At 48.3% G+C, this 20,915-nt stretch overlaps 1 protein-coding gene across 3 annotated transcripts in view; it reads left to right on the forward strand.

Annotated features, from left to right (window-relative positions):
* RHOT1 (ras homolog family member T1) overlaps positions 1-14,054 on the forward strand; it is a 1,148,557-nt gene extending 1,134,503 nt beyond the window's left edge. For 2 of the 3 annotated variants that reach the window (XM_069654964.1, XM_069654963.1), the window contains one exon: positions 12,927-14,054. In XM_069654964.1, coding sequence (XP_069511065.1) covers positions 12,927-13,044 — 118 coding nt within the window. In that variant the 3' untranslated portion in view covers positions 13,045-14,054. Of the gene's footprint in view, positions 1-4,023; positions 4,168-12,926 lie in introns of all 3 variants that reach the window. The other variant, XM_069654965.1, reaches the window with a different exon arrangement.
* The last annotated feature ends 6,861 nt before the right edge of the window (positions 14,055-20,915 follow it).

Here is a 20,915-nt window from a genome sequence, read left to right on the forward strand (position 1 = left end):
TTATAGCGGAGACATTGGACAGGGGAGACTGAATGTGCTCCCTGGATCTGAAGGACACATACCTACACGTCCCGATTTGGCAACCCCATCTTTCTCTCCTACGGTTCAGGATCAGGGGCTTCCATTTTCAATACAAGGTCCTCCCTTTTGGCCTTAACCCGGCCCCCAGGGTCTTTACCAGGCTCATGAATGCTGTGATGGCCCTCCTCAGAGCGCAGGGCCTCCACACCTACCCATACCTCGACGACTGGCTCATCAGGGCAACATCTCTGGAAGTGGTACTCCACTCTTCCAATGCCCTTATGAACACACTGCACGATGTGGACTTCTCGCTCAATCTCAAGAAGTCGCAGCTGCACCCTACGCAGACTCTGACTTTCTTGGGCCTCATCTGGGACACGTGCTCCGAGAAGGTATTTCCGTCAGAGGACAAAATCTCGGCCATCAAGAGGGCCACCGCCCACTTCCTCAGCAGAGGAGGGACCTCAGCATGGTGGTACCAGCATCTCCTGGGTCTTCTGGCAGCGTCTTATTAGCCGTGCCGCACACAAGATTAAGGATGAGGAGGATTCAGCTGCACTTCGCGGCCTCATGGAACCAGGAGGAACTCAATCCGAGATGATCCATCTCTCCACCCTGACCTGACTTGGTGGTTCAGAGACTGCAACCTGAGGACGGGCAAGCCCTTCTGGCCGCACCCTCCGCAGGCCACCATCACCACGGATTCCTCGTTCGAGGGCTGGAGAGCCACCGTTGACTATCTCTCGGTCCAGAGCACCTGGACTCGACAGGAGCAGGAATACCACATCAATTGGTTAGAGCTGAATGCCATCTGGCTAGCTCTCAGGGCATTCCTACCACTTCTCAGGGGCAAGGTTGTCCTCATCCAGACGGACAACTCGACCAGCATGTACTACGTCAACAAGCAGGGAGGCACCAGATCCCCTCCTCTGTGCCGACTGGTGATCAGCATGTGGGAGTGGGCCCTGGAAAATGACATTTACCTCGCGGCAGTCCACCTCCCGGTGTAATCCAGCCTGGAAGCGGACAGGCTCAGCAGGCTGGGAGCGGACAATTTCGAGTGGCAGCTAAACAAGCTTGTTATTCAGAAGATTTTCAACAGATGGGGTCATCCCCAGTTCGCATCCTGGCAAGGTCAGGGCCATGGCTCTCTGGGAGACGAGTTTCAACTCCAGTGTACCGGCATGAAAGTCTACGCCTTTCCGCCCACTCCCCTGATTCACAGGGTAATTTGCAAGATCAAGGAGTCTCGCCAACTCCTCATCATTCTAATAGCTCCATGGTGGCCAGCCAGGCCATGGTTTTCGGAGCTGCTCAGTCTCTCGGAAGTGCCCCCGATTCACCTCCCGTCGGGCCCAGCACATCATCTGGCACAGCAGGGGGGCAGAGTCATCCACCCTGTACCATGGGAGCTAGCGCTCACAGCGGAGTACCTGAGCAGGTAACGCTCCAGCACCTTAGCCTCTCATAGGCCAATCTGGAGATCATAGAAGGTGCCAGGAGAAAAGCTACCAGGGTCCAGTACAAAAGCAAATTGACCAGATTCTGCAATTGAGCAGAATCCAATGGAATAGACCCCCCCTGGCATGCACCTTGGACGAGGTGCTCTCCTTTTCGGCACACCTCGCAAATTCGGGCGTACAGGTGGACACCTGCCGTACATACCTTGCAGCCATTGGGGCTTACAGGAACTCGGAGGAGGGCATTTTCTCCTCCTCCAACCCTATCATCAAACATCTGACGGGCCTCGCAAGGCTCTACCCGCCCGTCAAGAGACCACACCCAGTGTGGGACCTTAACATAGTCTTGGGCACCCTGGCGCACAAACCGTTCGAGGCAATGGCGCCTGTGGATATCAGGCTGGTCACCATTAAGATGGCCTTACTAGTCGGCCTTACCTCAGCTCGGAGATTCAGCGAAATCTAGGCGCTGGTCGCCTCCGAGCCATATACCACCTTTCACAGGGACAAGGTAGTCCTGCGGACACACCCGGCATTTCTGCCCAAGGTTCCATCGGCCTTCCACTTGAACAAGGAAATGGTCCTTCCAACGTTTTTTCACGATCCCAAGGACGAAGCACTGAGAGTGCTGCACTGACTGTATGTTTCAGCAAGTGGACCCAAGTAGCACTTTAAGCTTCCACATGGCCAGGACAGAAAACTGTTAAGGCAAAGCGGGAGATTAGTTTTGTGGGATCCAGACAAGGATTAGCTTTTTGGAAAAAGAACTGTCTCTATGTGGATTATTCTTTGCATTGCATTGGCAGGAAAATTAATACTTCAAGGCCTTCACGCCCACACCACAAGGGGTGTGGCTGCTGCTTCAGCATTGTGACGTGGCGTATTACCCCTGGTACTATTCTTTCTGATGGATTCTCCTACCCACAGATTCCTGATCACCCTCCCAGGCTACCCCTGCATGTAGAGGGTGTGGGGGGGGGGGGGGGGGGGGGTGGGGGGGAAATATTTTCTTTAAAACATTTGTTTCTAAACTTTTGTAATGATCCCCCAGCTGCTGCGCATGGGTGGAGAATGGGTGAACTGAATTTGTGGGGCTGGATGGGTTCTAGGTGGGCTGCCGGAAAAGATTTGGCCCCAGCACACTAAGCCCCTGCTGTGAAAGCTTTTCGGATGACGGGTGCAGACTATCTCAGAAAAGGAATCTGTGGAAGGAGCACATTATCAGGGCTGTTATTAATTTGTTCTTCCATCAAACACAATCTTAGGTGCCGTTTGATTCTTTTTCTTTCCCTCAATAAAATCTAAATACCTTTTGAACAGAGTCTTCCTCACTCTGTCCTCAGCAGGACTCTTGTTCTTAAATTGAACGCCTCTCCAGATCTCGTTTAAATCGATGTCACCATGATGTAAAAGATTTGCCGAATAGCTACTTGCGATTGTGTTTGCACTCCATCCGTAAAGCATGGCCTCCTTCTCAGATAACCTTTAGTTTGGGCTCGTCATCTAGAGTGGCATCTGCTGTTTAGGGAAATACCTTGCCCAGTTTGTCAGTGGTTCATCTTCACTGGGAAAGGAGCCTACTGTTGTTCCATGGCATAGCTGCACATACCCTATGTTGGTTTCAACAAACACTGATGCAATTGTTACTTTGCAGTGCGGTCCCATCAAAAGCACACTGCTGTATACATGTTGCCATGGATCTCCGTACAAAGCTCAAATACACAAATACAATATAGTCTTTCTTTCCAACTGATTAATCCGATTCTGGCCCTTCCCGTGTCCAGGGCACTCGGGGGGGGGGGGTTGGAGAGAAGGGGGGGTGTCAGTAATCCCAGGCCATATTACGTTTAGCAAGAATCAATGCTATAGACCAAATGCTATAGACAATTGGCCTGACCTGTGAATGTAATCCTTATATGTCCAAATCTATCTGTATGTTGCTTTATGACACTAATAATGTATGTGGAAACCCTGTTGCATCTTGCTGTGGGATTGAGTTGTTTGGTTAAGTGTGTATGTGAAGCTTAGAGCAATTTAAACTGCTTAGCTGGTCACCTTAAATGGAGTGGGAGAGATGGCGGAATGCAGTGTTCCTGCTGCCTGGTTGCTTCAGGTGAGTGTTAGGCTGTTCTGCACTGTCTCCAGGTAGATGGGAATGTTCTCACTATCAATAGATTGGCCATCTGTCTCTCACTTCTTTCCGCTAGATCTGTTTAGTTCAAATGCTTTTAATTGCATTTTTTGTGTGGATTTTGTGGGGAATGTCCTTGGGTTAATTAGGCAGTTTGTAGTTACATTGAGCATAATAAAATCTGTCATCTGGAAATGAGGCTAATGACTGCTGGTACTGTACTACTTTAGTCATTCATGGGGAGGAACGTGCGGTGTCTCTGACAGTCGAGACATTGGCCTTAAGTCGCAGACTTGTGATATGGTTTGGTTTGCCGTATAATAGAAGTATTAATCTGAAAAGTTGGCAGCGCTTAATCACTTGCTATCTGGAGCTGTCCCATGACCTACAAACTGTGCATGTGTACAAAAGGTTAAGGCCTGGTGTAGACGAACTGGGTGCCATGCTCTTGGCAGATGAGGAGCGCAGTATTACCCAACAAGTTCACGCAGTCAGCTTTATAGAAGATTCTGTCTTCATGGAGTCCTCCATTGATCGGCATTTGCTTACCCACAGGTAACACTCTTCAAACGTGTGTACACTGATGTGATTATTATCCCTGCCACGAATGCAGCCTTTCTTAAGATAGTTCTTGTGGAGTGGTCATTTTCAAATTCATGTCTTATTAACAAGAATAGTGTGTGTAACCACTTTAGAAGTGTTGTCATATCTAATTGTGTGCCTACATATAACCTAAAATATACTGGTATCTTATAGGTGCAATTATCGGTGGACTGTTATGGGCACCCATGTTTGGTAGTGTGAGAGATGCATGATTGCCAAACACTACTATGAAGCTTCTTTTCGTTCGAAGTCTACCAGTTAAATTATTTGTAGATCTAAATTAGCAACTGCTAACATTTATTAAAATGTGTTAACGGCATTATTCCATGTCTATTAAGGTAGTGTCTAATGTTTGAAGTAGCAACTAGATCGTAGTGCAACTACAATTCGATGTTAAGATGTGGCAAGCACCAACGATCTGAAGACATTGGAATAAAATACAGATGATCATGTTCCATGCCGGGCTGTCATACCTAGAGTTTTCGAGGTTTCAGGAAGCGTGTAACTGAGCATGCTCACAAAAGATGGGGGCCAGCAACGCTCCTATCTCATGCCTTATGTTGTCATGCATACTGAATCTCTTCCGTTGCAGCCAACCCATTTCCATCTGATTCGAATGTTTGTGTAGCTTACAAACTGTGTTCGATGCTGCATGCAGGGGTTGCTTTTATGTGTGTGTCTGTATGCTAAACTGATGTTTTCCAAAGTGCTACTGTTTTGGAAGAGTATTCCTTATGACTTGCTAATGTCTACTATATTGTCTGAAAAAACAACATATAAAAAAGATTGGGAACTATAAAACTGGAATTAATACCCAAATTGAGACAGTAATGGTGCCGACCTGACCGAAGCTCCAAATTGAGACAGTAATGGTGCCGACCTGACCGAAGCTCCTCGTTACCTGAATAGTAACATGTGCAAATAATTATTTTTTAGATGAAACTGTTGAGCAGAATAGAACCTATAATAACTTCTTTAATGGGAATGATACCCTCCTTGATAATAAAAACGAACATAAATAGCTCTATGTTCTGGCTCTTATAAATTAATTCTCACTGTTTCCTAAGGACTAGTCCCTTAACACAAAATGTGCCAGAAGAGTATTTGAAATCACCCTCTACCCCCTTATGTATGTGGGCTGGCCAACACCAGTCATTTACAGAGTCGTTATTCTACTGACTGGACAAAACCTGAAACACACTAATTTCGACGTTGTTTTCAGCAAGGTGTGTGTGCTGACGTCTGAGGTTGCAGGGTGCTACAGAAGGGTGCTTCAAAAGCTGCAGGTTATACATATATGCTACTTCCAGCATGGCAATTTGCGTCTTGCTTTTTGCTACTAGGAATGCACATCAGGGAGACCCTAACTTACTGTACAGCATTTTCTGAAATCACTGCAGTAGTGAATGCCTCATTTGGTCCCTGTGCTCCAAGAAGGCCGGGCAGCAGAGCCAGAAGACCATGAAGACGTAATGACCCCCCTTGCCAATGAGCATCGGGGATGCAGTACAGTGACTGTAATGTGGGCATGGCCTATCACTCGAATCAGCCCTCATAACTCTTATGTATGTGTTTCTCCAGTAGGTGCAGCCTGGCAGTAGTTCTGTGGAAATTACTGTGGACTAGATCTCATGGTGTGTGCATTTTTGCCAAGAAATTAGCTTGATAGCGACGGGTTTCAGAAATTTCCCAAGACGTTTGTATTGCTTGTGAGTCTAATATTCGTAAAACAAGAATTATAGACGAGCCATACCTTTTTAGCTCCAATCCTGTGTTGTATGTTTTATTCTGGGCCTCTGCTCCAAAGTGAACTCTTTGCAGTTGGTTGTGTATTCAGACTGCTACAATTATTCTTGTAATGTTCTTCTGTAGTCAAACCCAAACTGCCTCACTTTTTCCTGACTCCATATTTTCCAAGCTTGTCAGAAAGGGAAACTGGTTTTCTTGAGCCGAGAGACTGGATTTCTTCCAGGCTCATCTTCCATTCTTCTGCGACTCTAGTTGCCTTCAAAGGGAGTGCATTAAACAACTGAATCATGGACAACTTTGGCTACACTAAAGATTTCAAAGAAGCTTCTTCCCTTTGCAAAGTCTTCTGTGCATCTGCCTCCTCTTGCACAATACTCTTCTCTTTTGGTATAGTCCAGTGAAAGCTATTTCCTTTATCTCCTACTTTGTAGCGTTTATAAACCAATTCAGAAGGCATGAGTGCCTTGGTAAATCACTCTCCTTCTGTCACCTCCGTATTCCTAGTGTATTCTCGCTCCTTTTATAATCTACATGGGTTAGAATTCCACCTATACAACCTGGATCTTGGATGTCGAGAAGGCCCTCAGTTGTTCCCCTGAACCTCTTAATGTACATTTGGGTTAAATTCAACCTTTACATCCTTATTTTCTCAGCTTTTGTTGAGCCTTCTTATGTGGTGCTTACCGCCGCTGTAGCGTTCCTTATCCTGTTCCAAATTATGTGTTTACTTCCATGCCTAGCACAGTCTACTCCTTTTTGATTCCTTCGTTTCTGTGGGTCATTCCCAGACATGTATATAAGGTCTTCCCTGTGCTTTAAATGCATAATGTGTACAAACATTTGAAGCCTCTAATGTTCTTAACTGGAAGACATGATTTCCAAAAACCCGTAGACACCTTGTTTTCTCATAACTTCTCAAGAAGTGTTCCACATATGGTAGAACAAATACCTTCTAAGTCTCATTGGCCTCTGATAAAAAGTAAAAGAATGTCAAAATATTGCTTCCCTTGTAACACGATATTGAGATTGTGAATCGGCAATAGCCCACATATGTAAGCATCTACGTCAATTCTTTATCTAATTTCTTCTTGGTTGGTTGGCTGGCAACAGCTAAAGTTGATTCCAAGTCTGTGCTTGTGAAATATTAAACATAAAACCTATGCCGTGCTTGCCTTGACGTTCCACCTTCCTGCAAAATCATTGTATTGTACCCATTGACACTGGGTAGGAGAAAATATTCATCAACTGGGTATCGCCTCCCACAGATTCCTCATTTTTGAAATAGCCTTCGATGCAGTCTGGATATAAAAAATCTTAAGAGTCACCAGGTGGCACCTTTGGCCCGCTCCTTCAGTGTCTTAGGGGCCAGATGTGAGTTAGTTGGTACATATATCGATCTGCACATGCCCTAATATCTCAGTTCTTTTTTTTCCTTTTGCCACAGATTCTACTTTGGAAATTGTGTTTTCACTTTTTTGTTCTTTCTCCAAAGATTTGGGGATTTTAACTGCACAGAAAATATCCCAAAGCATATTTTGGATCCACGCCAGGGTTGTCTGGTGGCTGGGTGATGAACCTGACACTGCCTTCAGTTTCGGCCAGGAAGTGCATCCCAAAGCTGTTCTGGAAAATGTTGACGACAAGGTCTGCACCATTCCTTACAATGTTGGGGGTAGAGGAATCCACAACCTGTATGACATCACAATTCTGAGCCTAGCTGTGGAGCCTATCAGATAAGATAAAAAATCCCCAAAATTATCCTGCTCTTGGAGTGCCTCTTACTCCTTCAGATGCCGTTCTTTGGACTTCAGGAGGTGATTCCACGTAAATCCCCTCACCACTTGATGGACAGAACTGATCTCTACACAGGCCTCACCAGCTGTTCTTTTTGGTGTACCCGCCAAACTCATCATTGGACAGGGCATTGAGCTGGACATCTGTCCCCTTTGCATTCCTCTGGATATGACTTGGGGCTTCTGGATGCTCATCCTAGAGCTGTCAGCATTGCTGAGGTCCAGAGCCATACTCTCGACTGATCCCCAAGTTTCAAGGCCTACTACAGTCTGAATTGTCACTGCTCCCAGTGCTGCATTCAAGAGTTTGCCAGTTGTGGCAGTTCTCTTGCTGTGCAAGTTACAGGGCAGTAATCCTCATCTTTTCAGAGCAGATTGGATGATTATATATTTAGGAGCCGTATCCTATTGAGGATAGGGGGATGACATTAGCACACCTTTTCTGCTGGCAGAGATGGCCTTGTGACTCTGGGATGCCGGTGACCTCAACACTTTACCTGGCCTTGCTTTTCTAGAGCCTTAGATGGACTGTTGTATAAAGCGATGATCAAGGAAGCTGCTGCCTGCTTTGGCCCGTTCAGATTGAATGCTATTTAGGCTGCACACTCACTGACGGATACTATGGAGTCCGATTTAAAAGGAAGAAAATGATTCAGCCCTTCAGGACTGAAACCTCTTGTTTGGGCCCCCTATATATTGTTGAAGCTGAATGCTTTCTGACTCTCCAATCCTGACAGTCAAAAAAAGCTGATTCCCTATGTAGCAACATTTTTGCCTCCAGCGGCTTGGGCCTGCAAGCCATCCCCACGTGTACATTTGTCATCTGTCATCTGTCCCATACTGTGTGGGATGTGTTTAACGGCAGCCGCTTGGTACATTTCCAATTAATTAATGTTTTTGCTCCAGGAAGAGTTTGCCAACAGCAACCCGCAGCATAACATTTCTTCTATGCTGGTTTCGACGTGGTGGACTTCATTGGATGGTCAATGGGAACCGGTGCAGTCGTGCAGCATCGCTCGTGGATGTTTGGTTTTTCCATGGACCTTCTGAAAATACTGCTTGGTTCCCTTTCATTGGAAGCGTCTTTGGTGCAAAACCTAACCATTCATTGCAGAATATTAAAACTTTACAAGCTACTGTCAAGTCTTTGATTTTGTCAGATGCCCTGTCAGAATCGGTTCTTTTCTGGGTTTTTTTTTTTTCTCGCGCTCGCTGCTGCTGTGACAGAAGCAGAATCACCCTTTCTGATCCAGCAGGGGTAGAGGATCCTCCCATGGTCAAACCTTAACAGGCCCTTGCGTTCCCCTTGGTCCTGCAATGCAAAGTTCTTTTAACGAAGGAGCCTTTGTTAGCTGAGCACTAGTGAATGGCAGGAATTCCCTCTTTTGGGTTTGTTGGAGGCAGATTACCTCTGACCAGTTTGTACTGTAGATAGTTTCAAACAGGTCTTGCATTGTCTTCCAGAAGTGTCCAGCTCCAAATCCATCTCTCCCTTGACCTCCTTCCTCTCAGGACAACATTTTCTCTCAGAATGTTGCAGAGAAGACCATTGAGACAGTTGTGCACCAGATAGGAGCTGTTTCTGGGCTGGTACTTGAGATATTGTCTCATTGACTAGAAAGAAGGTGGTCTGCAACACCATGTCTGTTTAGCAAATTTCTGTGAATGGACACCTTTTTAGATGATGGCCTTGGAATAAACTATTCAGGCTGTGGAGGATGATGGCTGGTGTCTGTCACTAGACCTACGGCAATGTATATTTTCTTTTTTCATTGACCTATGTTTGGAAACCACTGAAGGTTCCTTCATTTTGTCTTGGGAGTGTGGGGGAGGGGGTTTATTGCCAGTTTACTTTAATTAAACCATGGCAGTGCTAACAGATGTACTAGCAGTAGAAGTGGCTCAATTGAGATGGTAGGGTGCCTTTGTCTTCCCGTATCTGGAAGGCTGTCTGATAGTTGACAGATTAGCTTTCTCTTCATCTCTGTAATTTGCAATATCCTTCACTACTTCTTTTTACCCTGAACCTCAGCAAGGTCCAGACTACACCCTTTGACCTGCTTTAATTAATTGGGGTGGACCTGCTTCAATTAAGTTGAATTAAAGCTTTAGACTTCAAAGATGGCCAAGACATCTGTGAGGCAGTGTCCATCTCAACCATAATCTGGTGTTTCTTCTTAGAGGGTTCAGTGCCTCCTGAGCCTTATGGTTACTTGCATTTTTCAGGGTTTCTGGGCAAGGTTGCTCTTGTGGTCTTTGCAGTGGACCTAGTGACTAAAGGGTCCTTGTTCTTGGGAGAGGGGAGGAACTGTCAGGCCTGATCTACTTCCAGGCAAGAGTGCTTGGAGCTTTTCTTTGTTGGGGCTCCATGTCCTAAAATCTTTAGAGGATGATTTCTAGCATAGATATCCTCTGATGGCTTTGTTAATCTTTGCTTGCCCGCTCGGTTGAAGTGCCCATCTGCCTGATTTCTCTGTGAGCGGCCATTGAGAGGAGTGAGAGCAAAGTCTCCATATTAAACCTTTGGGTTTAAGGCCAACATGATTGTATTGGTGGCTTTCCTCTCAAACATTCAGGAAAGGTGCAATGGGTGCTCTCCCACAATGCAAGGAAGCCATGTCTGTCTTACTCTAGGCTTTGATAGAGCAGATCTTCTTTTTCAGTAGCTCATTTGGCAGGAATGAATGTCCTTGTGAATGCCCAGAGCAGTTGATGTATCATTAGTATATTTATTTTTACATTTATATCGCGCACTAAACCCAAGGGCATCAATTTGAAGCTGAATCGGGCAGGGATGTATGTCCTCTTTGCTACACGCGGTTTACCAAGGATCAATATAATCATAATTTCAAGTTCCCCAGTTCAGTTCCATGACATTTCCTCTCTGAGGGTTTTCCAGGATACTATGGTTGTATATTGGCACCACAATCATGTGTCTGCCTTTCTGCCTGTTGCCCCGTTTCCTTTAGTTCTGCATCGGCTCCAAACTGGACAAGGACTTGGAACTCTTGAGTTTTTTGATTGCCCTCATTCCCCAGTGGAAGCTTTTTTGGTATTTGTATTTTTTGCAAAAAGTGGCTGTAATATAGCTACGGTTTCCTGGCAATTTGCCGGTTTTGTAAGTTTACCCTTGAGGAGGGGTTCTACTTTGTGCTTCTGACAGTTATACAGTTTCTTAAAAGGATGTGTAATCCTTTGCCCCTAAACGTTTATGGTTAGGTGTTGGAATTTAAACTTGATGTTGACTTTCTAAATGGTGTCTCCTTTTGAGACTATAGCTCGCTCCGTTACATCTTTTGACTATTATAACTGTTTTTCTCATAGGTGCCAGTTTGTCTTGCCGTTTGTGTGGGCTGCAGGAACCCTGTTTGGATGTTCATCTTCTGTTTAATCAGAACATACATTTGAGAGTGAAGCCCTCGTTTCTAGTGAAAGAAGTCTGAGTTCCATCTCCACTAGATGACATCGACCACTTGCTGCACCCATGATGCTGTGTTGCAGCTGGTCGCAGAGTCTCTTGCGCGCAGCCTGGTGATTATTACGCTGTTGCAGATGCATTCTGGGCCCGATTTATTTTAAAAACAAGGAATATGTTGGAGGAAGTCTGTATCCATTAGAAAGAGCCATTAACCAAGTATTTGTTTTCATGTTGGTCTTCTCCTAAAAAAAAAAAACTAGGAGAGTCCTTGATTTCATAGTCACAATACTAGATAAGTAGACAAAAGGAAGATGATGCTTGCTTGTTTCCCACTGACTGCACAGTGTTCTTGGGTTTTCGGCCTTCCCCAATGACTGGACAGTGTTGTTGGGTTTTCGGCCTTTCCCAATGACTGCACGGTGTTCTTGGGTTTTCAGCCTTTCCCAATGACTGCACAGTGTTCTTGGGTTTTTGGCCTCAGAATTCTAAGTATTTCAACAAAACCTAGTTATCGGCTTTCCTACATCTGCAACGCGTCCCGATATTTGAGGGGAGATCCACCATTGACACGGTGTTGGAGGCCAGGACCAGTCAGTGCTCTGTTTTTTTTCATGCTTTACAACACAGCTTCGGATCCCACAGAGAATAGGCCTTTGCACATCCGTGCGCAAGTGCTCAAGGCAATGAACCAGCCTTTGAGTCTGCTTTCTGTGCATGATTGTTTCCAATTTTTAAGTGGCTGAAAACCAGGTTTCTGCTATTATTCCCTAGGCTTCATGTGCACTCGCCCGGATCAGTACACTACTGGAATCTGAACGGGGATTCTAATGTCCACATCAGACCTGCCAATGAATTCAATGCCTCCCTTTTTTCCTTATAAAGTTTGTAGATTCTTTGCTGGGCAGCGGGCACTCTAGCTTTGAAGACCTCTTAATTGCTGTTTCCATTGGTTCTTGTATCAGTTCACATAAGCTGAATGGAAAACCTTTTTATGAAAGCTCATACACACGTGTGCACGCACATCATGTGAGATTTCACACACACGCACCTTCTACCTCTCCTAACCTCTGTGTATTCCAATCTCAAATTTTGAATTTAGCTGACATTCTCTTTTCTTGATGCGTGTTTTAGCCTACTCAGATCCCCTAACGTTCTTCCTTTTAGGAATCCGAGAAATGAAGTGAAATAGGATTGAGATTATTTGGTAGTCATTCTTTGACGAAAAGCGCTATGGAATTTCAATAAAAATACAAAATGCGATTCCCTTAATCTGATCAAATTCCTCTGGTTCAGAAAGCACCCATTCTGGGCTGAGGTATTATCTGTCGAGTGGCAACTCTGTTAGGGGCACGTAGTTCTGGTTAGAACGTGCTAATGAGGTGGTGAACGTGTTTCAGGGTCAGTTCTCCAACGATGGCTCTCTACAGAAATGTACTAAATATGGCGTCATGCTCACTCCTAGAGTGTTCGTTATTATTCAATGGTGGCCCAAGTATGTTTACGTATGTGAAAATAAGTTGTCTGGTCAAATAGACAAAATATAGTCATCCAGCAACTTTATAATGTACAGTGTGTTGGCTGCTGCATCACCAATTCAGCATATTTTGGTTATTGTGAAAAACCAGAATTTGCTGGGATGCCATTCGTGTTTAAATGCATGTAAACATTTAGCAAGTTAATACTTTTCTTACAGTATGCTTTTGGATTGGGAATGTTGTAGCAGGTCAAACTAATCTTTGTTTTCGTTATAGGCATGTAACTCAAGCAGATATGAAGAGCTCTACGTTTTGGCTCCGAGCAAGTTTTGGTGCTACCGTCTTTGCAGTGTTGGGTTTCGCCATGTATAAAGCATTGTTAAAACAACGATGATTGAAAAGCACATCACCCTACTCCACCAAAATAAAAAAACTTTTATGTACATCGAAAATGCTTTAAATCCTGCCGCAGATGTCCATTTATTTATATACGCAGATTTATTTGTTATTGTAATTCCCATGAGAGAGGGTTTTAAATGATAGATTATTTTGACAGTATTGGACAATGTGTGATTAAATGATCATTAGGATTCACGGCCGCCAGCTAAAATGGCCGGACTTCTGAGGCCAAAGGAGACTTTATTGTAAATAATGTATATATCCAAGTGATGCTAAACTTCCCTCCATTAAGTGAGAGAAGCAATTTTGTTCCTAAATGTTTGAAAATATGTTGTAATTTTACCATTGAGTGCACAGTTACCAGTGGTTTTTGGGTAGAATTGTTTAATCGCAACCATTTAATTTATTTACTCAGCACAAATAATGGGGGTCTGTTAAGGTACCCTTTATTCTATTCCATACCAGCATAGACTTCCCTTTTACACTCTTTTAGTTTTCAGCGCATATACACAATGGAAAAAGTGGCCACAATGATTTTATAAACATATATAAGATGACGATATTTATGTTGAGTTGTAGTCAGATTCTGGGTGAATGTCCTCTCATGAACGAAAAAATACTGCCAGCTTGCTTATGTCTGTCAATCTGTGTTGTATGATTTTATGGCATCTTGTATTTTATAAGCCTTTGATTCAGTTGCAAAAGAAAAGAGTTTATAAATGTTTATATTTCAAAATGGTCACCGTTTTATTTTTCACTCACTCAAATGCCCTCTTTACATATCAGTATAAGAATAGATTAGAGTGCACAGTGCATTACTCCATTACAATCCACATTGCATGTTTCGCAAAAATGCAGAATGTTCTATACTTAGATAGTTAAGATTGTAGGTAGCACTTTTTTAATGATAAAGTAGTCAATCTAATGAATTAAGCTCTCATGATAAACATATATTTTTCATCACCAATATTTTCAAGTATTTCAATAAATAACTGTGTACTCTGCTGTGCGCTTTGTCTGTTTTTCCTTCAAGTATGGTTGTCCACCAATGTGAAATTAAGTTTTATAACCAACTGCACAGCCAAGTAGAGAAGACTGAATAAAATTCCTTAATGTTTACTATATCCTGTGACGTGGCACTCCCCCTTTGGTCAATTTTCAGGCAATACAAGCTGGTATGTCTCGGCAAACCAGGATAGGCTGGAAATTGGTCAATGGGAAGGCAGGCTATTGCACAGGGATCACTGGTGGAATGACTGCCAGTGCTGTGCTTCCACTCATCACAGCACCACCACACTGGCAGCCATGCTGTCAGTTCAGCGCACTTTCGCATCATGGAAGCTCAACATTGACAGCCATGCGGTCATGGCTGGCAGCACCGCACTCTCTCTTCACCGAGCGCTGCACTGATAACCACGCTTTCAGCGTCGCTCTCCACCTTGCCTGGGTTGCACCTGACAGACGCAGCGCAGGCACGAAAAATGACCAGCCCCTGGCCCACACTTGGGGGATCAGCATCCATATGCCCCTCTCTTGTTGGCTGCAGTTTTCTCCGGGAGGCACCTGGCAGACATGGCCCGGCTGCTGATTGAGCCATGCTCCTCCCTTGTCATCACGTTTAGTTCCCACCAACCACTCCAGGAAGATTTCCTTTTTTTTTTTTTACAATCATTTGTTTTTTTAGGGACATACTAGCTTGTTAGACCAGGCCCTCGTGCTGTAACTGGATCCATGGGCTCTGACGACGTCGTTAAACACCCTCGCGGTGCTCCAAAAACAGACAATAAATACCAGTATTGATACGTAGTTTCAGGACAATGGATATCTATGCAGTGGACACAGAGCACTCTCTGGCAGGATGTCGGATTCCTCTGGCTCTCAAGCTCCTCATACTTACATTGTTTTAGGATTTCAGCTGCTACTTCTCTTTTCAGTGTGCCTTTCTTCACCGTTTGTTCCTAGTAATCTCCTAGCCACTTATGTATTCTAGTTTGTGCTTTATGTTGCGTGTGTTTTTTATTTTGGATTTGTTTTTGTGGTTGTAACTAAAATAGAAACTTAGATGAGGAGTCTCCACGCGCCGCCCAAGTTTCAATCAAGCTCGGGCAGTGCAGAGACAACCTTGAGAGCCCATAAAGTAATCTGGACTGGCTAAGTTCTGTGGCACAGCCGTAAGAGACAAATCGGTTGCAATCCAAAGACAGTGGTAAGTGTAAGAAGCTCGGGCGGCTGGTCCAAGCTCCTCTTTTATTGGGTGTTGATAAGATGCAACAATTATCATATTTTTCATCTTTTCAGTGTCTTAAGCATCCTCGTGCTCAGAGTGTCATGTGATCGGAAAGAGTACATTTTTCCAACATTGAAAACAACACATTTAATGGTACACAAGATTGCAAATAGCAATTTAGTCTTCAGCCACAGGTTACAGTGGCTGTTAGAGGACTAACTGCCCTTGTTAACCATTGGTTTGCTTGGGTGATTAACTTGAGTTTGCAGATCTTTGTGGCCTACGCAGCTTTATGAAGGCAGTATGGACCCAGTAACTTCACCTGTTACTGTCCATCTAAATAGTTTGCTTGATTTTCCATTGCACATGTTTCCTTACATCTTCAGATGTTTGTAGTGTCAGATGTTATTTTACTGGTTGCACTTTCCTCTTAGGGAGAGAGAGGCAACTGAATGCATTTGCAAAAAAGCAGGGCTTCTCCAGCATGGGGTCTGGCATGGATTCACATGCTCATGAATATTCCCCGTCGTCAGGCTGGGAATCCTCGGTAAAGAAAAAAACCAGTATCAGTTTTGTTTCTGATCTGTCTTTCGTAGTAATAACCAATCACTGGTCTCTGCGTCATACTGACCACAGCCAATGACTGCCCTCTACCTAAGCACCGCCTCTGGCAGCCATCTTCAGATTTTTACCGCACGTTCATATGTTGGGATCCTCGTGCTATTGCTCTCGAGCGTTAGTGCTATTTTTTCACGTTTTTTCTCAAAAACTTTGTTTTTTCGGTCAAAAGAGCCTCAAGCTCCACCGACTCTCCATCCGATCAACGGGGACCCATGTCGGAATCGTCTGCGCCCCTCAAGGATGAAGATTTCGTCGAGCTACGCTTTTGGAGGACTCCAGAAGCTTCTCAGGCCCGGACATGGCCCAGGAGAAGGGAAGCTCGACGCCCGGAAAGCTGTTCAGGGTCTGCCCTGGATGCCAGCTGCAGAACGTCTTTAAGGAGGACGAACACTCCTTTTGTCTCTACTGCGTACATGAGGACAAGACGCACGTGGAGAAGGACTGTGCGTTTTGCGGCAATATGTCGGAGCGGACCATGAAGGACCGCCATCAACGTCTCGCCAACTGGCTGGAAGGTAAGAGCCCGTCAGGCGAGAAGAAGAGGAAGAAATCCGAGCGGTCTTCTAAGACCTTTGAGGACACCCCGGCGACGGGGGTCCAACACAAGGCCAAGCACCGCGAGTCCGTGGCACCGGGAGCGCCGAACGGTCGGGCTCTACGGGCGCCAGGCAGGGCGCACCCTCCCCGGCACCTTCAGCCACGAGCCAACGCTCTGGGTCGGGTAAGAGGAAGGGCGAGCACCCGGCGAAGCCCCTGGAGAGGCCCCGGTCGAGCTCGAAGGCCCCATCGGAGGGGGAGCGAGGCAGTGTCCCCTCCCTCATGGATAAGGCGGTGAGCGCACCTAAGGTGGTGAAGGCCTTAATCCATCCGGCCAAGCCCTCTATCGAAACTGTCGCAGCGGCCCTGGCTCAGCCTGTGGAGGCTACACCAGTGGTGGCGACCTCGGGGCTCAGAGTCTCCCTGCCACTTCGGAGGGAGTCCTCTTTTGTGCCAATCGATAGGACCCCTGTGAAATCGCCGGCGGGGAAGAAAAAGGGGGGGCAGGGCGTCGTCGTAGATTCGGCTTCAACCTCGGAGGAAGAGCTGATCGAGGTCTTAAGCCACGGCCTTGGCGTGGAAGAAGACCGGCCCGTCGGGATGGATCCCGACGCAGGTGACAACGACATCGTCGAGGGTGCCGACGGGGCCCCTGATCGCCCGTCGGATTCCCCTCTGCCAGCGCCGCAAGACAACTCGGCAGCCATTTTGTTGGCTATACAGTCCTTATGCTCCGAGATAAGGACGAGACTACCGTTGCCGACGGAGGAACCTCTCCCGTCGGGGGATCCTGAACCGGGACCTTCTGGTGTTCCCCCGCCCAAGAAAAGAAGGATTCACCCTCCACCTCCTTTTCAGTCGTCGCGCCCCGTCCAGCCCTCCTCCCCGTCCACCCGAGGGGATGATACGGGGACTGACACGGCAGCGAAGGGTACGGACGACGAGGATCTACCGTCGTCACCTCCCACCAGGGCTTCTCCGCCCGACGAGATTGGATCGTTCCACTCCATGATCGCCAGGGCATCCGAGCTTTTCCAACTCTGCCCTGAGGAGAAGAAAAAGGAAGGATTCCTTTATCAACGGCGCGAGGCCAAGAGGAAGACGGTCCTCGCGGTGCCTCTACTGGACGACATTTGGGATGAGGGCCTCGCCCTCCTCAAGAACCCTTCCACGACGCCAGCTAGAAGAGACCGGTACGAGAAGAAGTACCGGGTCCCGGACGCGGCCCCCCTGTGCCTCCGGGCGCAGCCTACCCCGGACTCCGTCGTCTCCGCGGCGGCCAGGAAGAAAGCGGGGGGGTGCGGCCTCCACATCGACTTCCCCACCGGACGGCGAGGGAAAGAAATTGGACGCTATGGGACGCAGGGTCATCTTGTCTGCAGCGACGACGATTAAAGCGGCCAACGCCTTGGCTATCGTGGCCCGCTACGACAGGGAGCTATGGTACAAACTGGCTCCCCTGCTGGACTTCCTACCGGACGACAAGAGGGCGGATGCCCTGGAGATCCTACAGGAAGGTGAGGTGGCGTCGGACCACGCCATCACTATTGCGACGGACATCGCCGACACTGGGTTTCGCCAGTTGGGCAACGGCGTGTGCCTTAGGCGGCGTGGATGGCTCAAGGCTACGGACATCCGTCAAGACGTACAGACCAGAGTCCTGGACATGCCGTTCGATGGGAACAACCTGTTTGGGAAAACAGTGGACGATTCCCTTCAGGCCATTAAAGCGGACACTGAGACGGCCCGGGCCCTTGGGGTTCTCCAGCAACGACGGACGCCCTTTCGGAGCAGCGGAGGCAAGGGCGCCTCCAAAGGTTCCGGCGGCGGTTTCTCCACCTACCGTCAAGCGGCCCGCTCGTCTCAGGAGGCCTACAGAGGACGAGGCAAGTCTGGCGGACCCCGCCGTCGTCGCCAAGGAGGTCAAGGCGGCAAAGCCTCGTCGAAACAGGATTGAACCGGCCGTGGGGTCGGGCCCCCACCGAAGCACCCCGGTGGGAGGCCGGCTGGCGAGCTTCGTCAGCGTGTGGGAGTCCATCTCCACCGACCGTTGGGTGCTGGACGCCTTAGCCCGGGGCCACGCGCTCGAGTTTGAAAGAAGGTGCCCGCGCGTCCCCCCCGTGGCCAGGAAAGAGCTTCACGTCCCTCAGCTTCTCCTGGAGGTAAGGGCGATGCTCAGGAAGGGCGCCATCGAACTCGTCCCAAAGAGGCTTCGGGGCTCCGGAGTTTACTCGAGATACTTCCTCGTGAAGAAGAAGACGGGAGGATGGCGCCCCATCCTAGACCTGCGACGTCTGAACAAGTTCATCAAGGCGCAGAAGTTCCGGATGGTCACCCTCCAGCACGTCCTGGGTCAGCTGGAGGAAGGAGACTTCCCGTCGTCGTTGGATTTGGAGGATGCCTACTTCCATATTCCCATCCTAAAGGGGCACCAAAAATTCCTCAGGTTTGTGGTCCAAGTGCGTCACTACCAGTTCAAAGCCCTCCCCTTCGGACTACGGTCGGCACCCAGGGTATTCACCAAGTGCCTTGCACCGGTGGCGGCGCAGCTGCGCCGCGAGGGGATCCACATCTACCCCTACCTGGACGACTGGCTCATCGGAGCCAAGACGAGGGAGCTCGCCGTGGAGCACACGGCAAGGACCGTCCAACTTCTCACGGACCTGGGATTCTCCGTGAACTACACCAAGTCCCACCTGGTACCCGCGCAAAACGCACTGTTTCTGGGAGCGAAGCTCGACACAGTGTCCCTTCTGGCCTCCCCGTCGGAGGAAAGGACCAGGTCCATCCTGGGCAAGGTACAGCGGATGTTGGTTTCCGACGCGGCCAAGGTGAGGTCCATCAAGTCCCTCCTCGGAATGATGTCTTCTTGCATCTACCTCATTCCCATGTGCAGGCTCCGGATGCGCCCGTTGCAGGAGTTCCTGGACGCGCGCTGGATCCAAACGACGGGCGGCTTCGAGGAGAGGATCACACTCGACGAGAGTTTCCGCCGAGCGGTCCGGTGGTGGGGCACCCGCGCGCATCTGACGGCGGGCATGGACTTCCAGACCACCAGGAGACAGTGACCACGGATGCCTCCCTGGAAGGGTGGGGAGCGCACACCGAAAATCTGCACGCGAGAGGCCTTTGGCTCCCGACGGAGAAGTCCCTCCATATCAACGTCCTGGAGCTCCTTGCAGTGTTCTGGGCCCTCAGGTCCTTCCTTCCATCCCTCAAGGGCAAGATGGTGAGGATCTTCACCGACAACACCACCACCATGTTTTACATCAGGAAACAGGGCGGAACCAGGTCCCCAGCACTGTCCAAGGAGGCGCAGGGCCTGTGGCATTGGGCCGTCGCCCAAAGGATGTTTCTGGTGCTGTTTCATCTGGCAGGGATAAAAAACACCATCGCCGACTCACTCAGCAGGGAGCTGCGCTCGTGCCACGAGTGGGAACTACGGCAGGATCTAGTGGATCGCCTCTTCCGACGGTGGGGCACACCCCAGATCGACCTGTTCGCGACGGCGACGAACTCCAAGTGCCGGAGGTTCGCCAGCAGGTTTCCCCAGGCGAGGAGCATGGGCGATGCTTTCTCGTTCCCCTGGGAGGGCCTGTTCCTCTACGCGTTCCCTCCTTTGCCACTGCTAATCCGGCTCGTCAACCAGCTCAAGAGGTCACGGTGCAGGATGATCCTCGTCGCACCTGCGTGGCCTAGGCAGATATGGTTCCCGGACCTTCTGGACTTGTCAGCGTCCCCGCCAATCAAGCTGCCGGTGGACGCGGATCTACTCTCCAGGGAAGGAGGCGCCATCCTCCACCATGACCCGAAATCGCTGAACTTGCAGGCCTGGCTCCTGCAGCGCTAGAGTTTGGAGGATACGACATACCGGCCGACTGCAGAGAGGTTCTTGCAAAGGTCAGGGCGTCCTCGACTCTTAAATGCTACGGACACAAATGGAAGAGGTTCTCTGTCTGGTGCCACGCACAGAAGATTAACCCTCTACGGATTACGGCTCCCCAGGTACTGCCGTACCTGCTGACGCTGGCCAAAGCTGGACTGGCACACGCGTCCATCAAGATTCATCTTGCTGCGATCTCCCGATACACCAGAACCACGGGGCGGACGTCCTTGTGGTCTCATCGTCTGGTGAAAGAGTTCATGCAGGGACTGTTCAGATCGTTCCCGCCGGTGAAGGCTCCGGCCCCGGCGTGGGAGCTCAACGTGGTGCTGACCAAGCTCATGGGACCTCCGTTCGAGCCTCTGCACTCGGCCCCGTTGAAGTTTCTGTCGTGGAAAACAGCGTTTCTTGTGGCCATCACCTCCGCACGACGGGTGGGAGAGATCCAGGCCCTTTCCTGCAAGGCCCCGTACTTGACTTTTCACGACACGAGGGTAGTGCTCAGGACGCACCCCTCCTTCATGCCCAAGGTACCGTCGGACTTCCACATCAACGAACCCTTGGTGTTGCCTGTTTTCTTCCCGTCGCCTTCGTCGCC

The sequence above is a fragment of the Ambystoma mexicanum genome, chromosome 3q (genome assembly GCF_040938575.1).
Source record: "Ambystoma mexicanum isolate Mex_15411 chromosome 3q, UKY_AmexF1_1, whole genome shotgun sequence".
NCBI classification, from domain to species: Eukaryota; Metazoa; Chordata; class Amphibia; order Caudata; family Ambystomatidae; genus Ambystoma; species Ambystoma mexicanum.